The sequence below is a fragment of the Neofelis nebulosa genome, chromosome 12 (assembly GCF_028018385.1).
Source record: "Neofelis nebulosa isolate mNeoNeb1 chromosome 12, mNeoNeb1.pri, whole genome shotgun sequence".
Classification (NCBI taxonomy): domain Eukaryota; kingdom Metazoa; phylum Chordata; class Mammalia; order Carnivora; family Felidae; genus Neofelis; species Neofelis nebulosa.
Window position 1 is genome coordinate 76,775,464 of NC_080793.1, and position 8,495 is coordinate 76,783,958.

The following is an 8,495-nucleotide window of genomic DNA, read 5'->3' on the forward strand; positions in this document are numbered from 1 at the left end:
CTCAGGCTCTCGCGGGCCTGGCGCTGGGCAGCTCCGGGCTCCAGGCTGCGGTCGCCTCCGCGGCCCGGCTCGCGGAGGACGCGGCCCGGAGCAGGTGCGCAACAGGTCTCCCAGGCCGCGGTGGCTGGGCCCGCGCTCCTCGTTAATGTGGGCCGCGGTGGCAGTGGCAGTGACCCGGCTTCCCAGCCCCGGGTCGGCCCCCCAGACTTAAGGACGCCTACCCAAGGGTACGGAGTCCCAGGCCGTGGCCCGCCCTCGGAGAGGCCCTCGGAAAAGGGAAAGGGTGTCGGGCGGTGGTGACGGTGTATTGATACGAACCTCAAGAGGGAACAAACGATTCACTGTTGCAAGTTTTTGCTAATCGGGTCTCCAGCACTGAGGTGGGCTAGAGCTCCGGAAACCAGGATCAGGATGGGTCGAATAGGAGGTAATTGCGCCAACGGATAAAAGGAGCAGTGGAGGAAACATGTCCTTGCTGGCGGCTCTCCGTGAACTCACTCCTATGAAGCTTTGAAGTTAAGAAATAAAGGGAAGGGGGGAGGGTGTGTAAAGCCCCCTGACCGCCCAGTGGACACTCAGACTGCCGCCTCCTCTCTTGAGAAGCGAAAACACCTTCACACCCGCAGCGGCAGATCCAGAGAGAAGCTTTAATGGAAAACACCGCGTACAACACTGGCAGACAGGAACTTGTCACAAAGTCACAACCCGAACGCGGCGCGGACGCAAGCCAAAGGTGACTCGGAGGTCAAGGGCAGCTGCCTCTTCCCTACCCGCCCCCCTTCGTTCCCAAAAGTTTGTTGCGAGTAAAGTGCTATTCCTGGGGCTCAAAAAGGGGGGAAGGGACGACAGCGCGGCAAGTTTCTTTTCCATTCGCGAACTGAAACTGAAGAATTTCGCCTAAAAGACGGACGCGCCCCCTCAGCACGCAGAATACCAAATCGCAGAGCGCAAAAGGGACGGGGTCATCCTCTCGCGTCCGTCCGGAGGCTGGAAGGAAACCGCCAGGAGACGCTCCTGGAAGCGTTAAGAGCAACTGTGTCGGGTGATGGGGCATTCTTGCATTCATGTTTAGAGGAACAAAATCCCTCGGTGCAAGTGATGTTTTTTCTTTAAAATCCCAAAAGGAACGGATCGTGGGAATTAACATTATTTTGGGGCTCCTAAACGGCCTCGTCCGATTGATACACAAACGAATTGCAGGTAGAAAGCCGCCTTCATTGTCTCTCTTTGGTTGTGTTTCCCCGAACTTTACTTTTGGAATCTGGGGCTTTGCTCTTTAAGCCGCTGCCATTCTGTTTTGTGCAAACTAATTGCTTTAGCCATTCCTTCTATCCTTCTCGACCCCGGGTCAGAGCCAAGAAACTGAACTGTTTCCCAAGATCCTTCGTGGAGTTCCCGCTGCCTCCCCAAAGCGACTTAAGTCATGACACTGTGTCCTCGCGCATTTAACTGACCAGGAAAATAACGATATGAAAACGGTCTCTCTTATCCTTAAATAAAACGAGATTTCCTTAGTGAATAGCAGTTTTGTCTTGGATGTTCAGGAAAGGCCGCTGCCCGGGGTGAGAAACTTGGTGGCTGAGGTCTGTATTAAGCGTCATTCTCTGTTGGATTTCTCCCGGGGAGGTTGAACTCCACCAGCTTCTCCCAGGAATAGGGGTCTAAATCCATTTCCAATTTGCCAGCGACTGAAGCTTCCCCAAATTCCTTCGCTCCCTCCCCCCATAACTTATTAACTTCCAATATTAATCACAATAGAAAACTCTTACCTGAAAATTGGCTTTCATTAATCTGATTGTACAACATAGTATAAACACAGACACCATAAGTGTTATATTTATTCAACCACTGGAGAATCCACTTTCGGGTTTGTCCGTTCAAAGACCTTCCTTTGCCTCAAAGGCTCAGGCTCGCCAGCTCTGCCCAGCCTCAGGGCGCCCTCTCCCTCCCGGGCAGCCCAGGACCAGGAGTCCCTGCACGCTTTCGCCTCCTCCGCCCGCCCGGTCCCCTAGGAGTGCACCAGCACCGAGTGCAGGGAGCTGCCCTTGCTCTCTGCCGCACTCGGGGCGGTGGGCTCCAGCAGGGAGGCGGCGGGAGAGGCCGCAGCCGCGGGGCACACGGTGGACGGCGCCGGCGGCTGCTGCGCGGCCGCGGGGACAGTGAGCGTCGGAGGCAGCGCGGCCACCGGCGGCAGCGAGGGGGTGGGCTTGATGGGCACCGGCACGGCAGGCAGGCTCTGGCTTGCCGAATGGCACAGGGCCTTGACCGGCACCCCGAAGGCCCCGTACTCCGGGCCCACGGGGACCCCCGCGGCGGCGGCGGCGGCGGCGGCCGCGGCCACCGAATCCATGACGCCCACGTGCGGCCACACGGAGCTGACGACGTTGCCGAGCTGACCTGGCACGGGGTACCCCAGGTGGTGCATGACCGACGCCAAGGGCAGCCCGCCGGCCTGCAGCACGCCCTTGTAGTCCCGGCTGATGATGTTCTCGATGGCGAACGGGTGCTTGAAGCCCGACGTGGACGCGGCCGCGGCCGCGGCGGCCGCGGCGGCGGAGCCCAACCCGTAGGGCGGGAACTGCGACAGGCGCCCCACGCTCCCCACCGCCGCGGCCGCCGCGGCCGCCGCGGCCGCCGCCACCGCCGCCGCCTCCTGCATCTTGCCCGGGTGGGACGGCGGCTGGGGCTGCGACTGCTGGGGCAGCTGCTGCGCGGGCTGCGACGAGAGGTGCGGCGGCGGCTGCGGGGCTGGAGGCGGCTGCTGATGGAAGTAATGCACCATGTGCGGCGGCGGCGGCGGGGGCGGCGGCTGGGGCGGGTGGTGGTGATGGTGGTGGTGCGCGGCCGCGTGGTGGTGGTGGTGGTGGTGGTGGTGGTGCGGGTGAAGGTGCCCTCCGGGCCCGGCGCCCGGCGCGCCCTTGGTGCTTCCCGCGTGCAGGTGAGTGTGTTCGGCGCGCAGCACCTTGAAGCGCTTTCGGCGCCGCAGGAAGCTGCCGTTCTCGAACATGTCGCCGCAGTCGGGATGCAGCGCCCAGAAGCTGCCCTTGCCGGGCTGGTCCGGCCGCCGCGGGATCTTGATGAAGCAGTCGTTGAAGGAGAGGTTGTGGCGCAGGCTGTTCTGCCAACGCTGCGTGTGCTCGCGGTAGTAGGGGAAGCGCTCCATGATGAACTTGTAGATGTCGCTCAGCGGCAGCATCTTCTCGGCGGAGTGCTGGATGGCCATGGCGGTCAGCGAGATGTACGAGTAGGGCGGCTTTTGGTCGCTGTACGAGCTCTTCCCCGGCCGCGGCATCGCCCCCGGCGCCTCTACCGCCCTCCGGCCCCCGCTGGACGGCAGTGTGGCTCCGCACCCGGTAGCGGGGGCCTGGCGGTCTCCACTAACCCCCGCTCGGCCCGCCCAGCCTCGCCACCCCGCCCTCTCTGCCCCAAGACCCTCTCGCCGTCTCTCTCCTGCCTTCTGCCGGCTGCCTGGGGGGCTCCGCGCCTGCCCTCCTGGGCCCGCTCAGCCCTCCGCCGCTCGCCAACTTCTGGCCGGACGGTGGCCGACCCGCGCGCCGAGTGGCGGGCGGGGCGCGCCGGCTACCCGGCCACACTCTCTCGGCGCCTCCCCCCAGGTGGTCAGAGGCCGAGCGCTGGAGCCGGCGGCGGAGGCGTGGGCAGGGCAGGGTGCCCTTCCGGCCTCCTCTTGGCTTTTTTCTCGGTCCGAGGGAAGCCCGGGCCCAGCGGGCTGGGAGGAAGGACGGGACGGGCGGGACTCTGGCCCTTTAAATCCGAGTTGGCGCTCGTGCTCCCGGAGGCCGGGGCGGCGAGACTCCCAGCGCCCGGAGGCTGCCCCCCGGCCGGGGACCTAGCCAGCCCGCCCCGGAGTTGCGGTTTTCCTGGAGGGGAGAGGCGAGGTAAGGAGAAGGAAGCTCGGCTCTGGGCAGCCCGCGGCTCCCGGTTCTCCGGCGGCTCGCGGCGGAGCGGGGGGGGAGTGGGGGGGGGTGGAGAGCTGTAGGTGGTCGCTGGGGGCGGGGTGGGGGGGAAAGTTTGGTCTCTGCAGCAGCCGCGCGGCCGGGCTCCGCGGCGGGGCGGGGGCGCTGGACGCGGGGCGCGCGCTGCGGGCCCGAGGGGGCGGCTGCGAAGGCCCGGAGGATGCGAGGCCGGCCTCGGTCCGCTCAGCCGTCCGCGCCGCAGCTGCCGCCGCTCTCCCGGGCCAGTCTCGAGCTGGAGAGGAGGCGGCGGCGGCTGTGGCAGCGACGCGCTCTCCTGGCGGCGTTTTGTAATGGTCCCCGAGACGCCGGAGACCCCCGCGGCTCGCGCTTCGAGACTATCACATGACCGAGGCTGAGGGACTCTGCCGCCGCCGCGTCTCTCGCTGAAGAAGGGGCACGAAGGCGCCGCGCCTCGCCCCCGCCCCCTCCTCCACCTCTGTTCCGGCGCCCCCACCCGCAGCGTTCCCCGCCCGCCGGGAGGGGCAGGGAGCGCAGGCTGTTCGCGGGGAGGGGTGCAGCGCCCGGTGCGGTCTCCGCTGCTGCACCCCACCAGCGTCGCGACGCCTGGCAATGGGGGGACAGGACTCTGCTTCCTCTCTCCTCCCCTGCATCCCCCTTCTGTCCCCGCCCTTTCATTCTCCCCTTCCCACCTACCTGCTCTGAACTTCTTGCTCCTTACACTACCTTCCTCCTGGACTGGCCATTCTCTGGGCCAAGTTCAGGGCACCGTGGCCTCAAGGTCTCTTCTCCGCAAGAAATCCCAATGCCCAGAGGGTTGGAGGGAAAAGCTAATGAGGAGGAGAGCCAGGGGCATTTTCGTCAGATGCCAGCTTCATCACAATTTCCTTGCTCACGAACCGCATGTGAGGCCCGGTGATCGGCGTCAGGTACAGGGACGCAGGAGACGGCGCTTCGCGTTCCAAGACCGCGGTCTGGAGGGAGAGAGAGACTGTAAGGAGGACATTAGGGTAGATAGATAGAGCTTGGTGGATTGAGGTCCCACCGCGCTTCTTAGGAGCAGGTGGATGGGACAGAGTGAGGCATTCTTCTGGGGTGGTGACGTCTGAGTTGGGGCCAGAAGTTGAGAGCTCACACGTCCCATCACCAGACTGAGTCCTGACTGCGCGATCTTTGCTATTCTTAGTACGTTGAGGGGAAGCGAGATAATTACGATTAAATAGGAGGTCAAAGTGATCATTCCACAGGGCCCTGGTGTGACCTGTGAGAGAAAGCTGGGTGAGCCGCAGCGGGGAGGCCACGGTGCCTGCAGGGGCCCAAGAAGCTGGTTCCTGCTCAGCACTCATCCGCACACCCGTAGGCGAATCCCAAATGACTGCAGGGAAGTTATAGTCTGGTTTTGGCTGCCTTTGCCTTTTGGGAGGAAAAGCAGAGTTTAGGGGGAAAAATATACCTTCTTCCTGTCTCTGAGCCTCAATTTCATTGTTTGTAAAATGAGATGTCTCAAGTTGGAAGTTTCACGGGTCCTTCCGGTTCTACCATTTGAGGAGAAAACAGCAATTAGGGACTGTGTCTCACTGGGTTTTTAATGTCTTCTTTTCCGTGCCTAAGCCCGAAGGCAGAAAGCTGTCGGCCCAAACTGCTTGGGAGATTTCTCCTTGCCGGCCAGCCTTGGTGACAGCAGGTCCCCCGTTTTTAACTTCCGACTTTTGGTGAGCTGCCCCAGGGAAGGACCAGAGGCTATCTGCCTGTCGGGTGCTTCCTCTGGCCGTAGGAGTGAGACGAGTGGGGCAGATTGGTAATTTATCTATAGTCAGGAACTAGATTTCCAGCTAGTGCTATTTGACCAGTTTGTACTAGGCCGGCAGACGTTTTGGAACCCGCGTTAAGGCGAAGAGTGCAAGAGAACCCCCGGGGAAAAGAGCAGCCTCTTGGCCGGCCCTAAGAAGAGGAGGTGGTCACAGGGGAGGATGCTTTCCCTGTCACTCCGTGCCGGGATCTTTCCTCCCCCTATGGAGTTTCTGCGGGATGTTTAGTCCACTGAGGCAGTTTAAGGAGCCAAGCAGCAGCCGGCCTCCTGGGCACGCGAAGCCACGGAGGAATTCCGTGGATGCCTACAGTTAAAGCGAGAACTAAAGCCGGGAGGCCCCTTCTCCCTTGCCCGACATGGTGCGAGAACAGCCCAGTCCAGGCCCAATAGCCGTGCAGAGGCCGCTGTCGGCAGCTCTTCAGGTCCTGCCCTTGCACGCAGAGCGGCCAAAGGCATCTTTTGTTGACGTCTTATGAGAGTTTATTTACCGAGGGCTCCTGGAAAAGCAGCGCCTCCTGTTTGGGAGCAGCTCTGGGGCGTCCCCGTCGGGCCAGTGGGCTCCCTGCTGTCTGGGGACAAAGAGAGTGGACGGGCCCTTCAAGCGCGCGCGGGGGCAAGCCTTAGGTGCGCGTAACCTGAACACTAAAGCCGCGAGCTGGGCGCGAGCTGGGGTGAGCTCGTCCCAGACCCGGGTCACCACCTCGAGCTCGGTCCTGGAGGGCGCGAGCCAAGTGGCCAGCGCCTTCGGCCTCAGCGAGCCAACTGCGTTCAGCTGGCGGAGCGGTTCCGCGCCACCTGGACCAAGGCAGAGCCGCGAAGGTGGAGCGAAGCACCCCAAGCCTCGAGCCCCCGCGTAGCGGGTGGCCTGGGCAAGGGTAGAAAGTGCTCCCCGACACTGAGGCCCCAGCGGGCCGCCGCAGCCCGGGCTGCGGTTGCAGCGAAGAGCTCAGCCCGGGAGCGCGGGACATGTGTCCATTTTCGAGGGGAGCCGGCTGCGACCGCCGCAGAGTATTCTGGGGGATTCTCGGCGTGGCGCAGGGCCCGGCTGGCGAGCTCCGGCCGCGGTGGGGGTGCGCGCTCTCCTTCCCTTTCCCTCCTTCCCGCGAGGTTGATTTCATTCCGGCAAGTTTTGCAGTTTTTCCAGGCGTGCAGCAGCAGCGGAGGGGGCGGTACGCGCGCGCTCCAGCTGCCTGCAGACCCCCGTTCAAGGAAAACAGATCGTGTAACCACACTGGCACCAACCAGTCGGTTTCAAGTTTCCGCGAGTATTTTTTTTCTTTTTTCCTTCAAACAACCCCTACACTATACAAATATTGGCTGGCGCTGAGGACCCTGGCAGGCAGATCATTGCCCCGGGCTTAGTGTAATTATCTCAGGCGTATTTGGTTTACCCCTTAGGCAATTGTTGGCGACGCTTTGCTAGGAAGAGGGACTCCATGCAAGGTTTTATTGCGTTTAATTGGCTCTATGGAGGGGAGTAAAAATTTGCCAGAAAAAGATGTGGAACTTTAGGAGCGACTATTTATTCATTCTCTCCTTTCTATCTTTCCCCCCTCCCCCACCCCTGCCCCCCAGCCCCGGAAGGTCCCTGGCACTCCTCAGCCTGGATCTAGGCCAAGCGGTCCCAAAGCTTCGGAGGACAGCTGTGCCCAATGTGAGGAGGAGCGCAGGTCGTCGACGGGGCTAAGACTGTGTGCAAGACTGGGATGAAGGTAAAGGTTCGTGTGTTCATCTCGCTTTTCACGGGCTCTCTTTACCCACTGACCTTTGACTTGGGGGAACGTTGCCTGGGTTAGTTACTTTGGGGATTCTTCACCGTTCAGGTCTTTTCACTGTCACCCCATCCGGCCTCTAGCCTGACCCCCCTGACTCCTCTGCCCATACCTTTCCCAGCCTCAAGGTGGAAGAGGGTGGAAGGAGGCGGGTCCTGAATTCAAGACACGTGGTTTCCAGCCTCAGCTCTGGCATCACCGCCAATATAACCTGGAGGCATCGTTTCCTTGGCTTTGGGCTTTATTTTCTTCCCGGGAAATGTGCCGGAGTCAGAACTGCGCCTTCCAAGGCGCGGCGCTCCAAGGAGCTGAGGTTGTGACCTCGATGGGCGGTGTGTCCGGGGCTCAGTCCTGGGAGTTTAGGACTCGTGCAGCTTGCGACTCGGGGGGAGGGGGGAGGGCAGCAGCGCCGCCCTTCTCCCACCCGCAGCGAACTGGGAATCCGTTGTCCTGGCGTCGACACTCGGCTCGCAGCCTCGTGAAGTGCATCCCTCCCCACCAACGTTCCTGAGCAGTTGTGCCCCTGCGCCTGGCCTGAAGGAGCCTGGGGCACAGGTGTTCGCTTAGCCCCTCCTTGTATTTGTGCTTGGAGGCTTCATTTGCCTTTCCCAAATTTCTCCCATTCCCCGCGAGGGGAAGGCAGAAGCGAGAACGGTGAGCCTGGGGGTATTTATTTTTTAGGGGGGGGGAACAAAAAAGAACTGGCCTTGAATTTATTAGATGGAACTGGAGACCCATTGTCACCACCTACTGTGTGACTGCCTCCTCCCTGGGCCTCAGTTCCCTCTTCTGTAAAATGGCCATAACCCTGTTACTTTATGGTGTGAGTATGAGGCGTGATGATGAGGATAGGATATTTTCATCCAGCAAAACTTTGAGATCCTACTGTGTGCCCGGCGTGAGAAGGCGCTTTGTGCCCCGCAAAGCATATATGAACGTTAGAGAAACGCTAGGGATGCTGTTAGTGTTTTTTCTCGACTC

General features: G+C 61.6%; 1 protein-coding gene across 1 annotated transcript; it reads right to left on the reverse strand.

Moving 5' to 3' along the window:
• Positions 1–2,008: 2,008 nt before the first annotated feature.
• On the reverse strand, positions 2,009–3,325 carry FOXB2 (forkhead box B2). Its single transcript, XM_058695662.1, has one exon. It carries the CDS (start codon positions 3,290–3,292, stop codon positions 2,009–2,011), a length of 1,284 nt encoding a protein of 427 aa, XP_058551645.1. The 5' UTR covers positions 3,293–3,325.
• Between the last annotated feature and the right edge of the window lie 5,170 nt (positions 3,326–8,495).

Excerpts from the sequence above, each read along its gene's own strand:
- FOXB2 (XM_058695662.1), bottom strand. The coding sequence starts at position 3,292 with ATGCCGCGGCCGGGGAAGAGCTCGTACAGCGACCAAAAGCCGCCCTAC.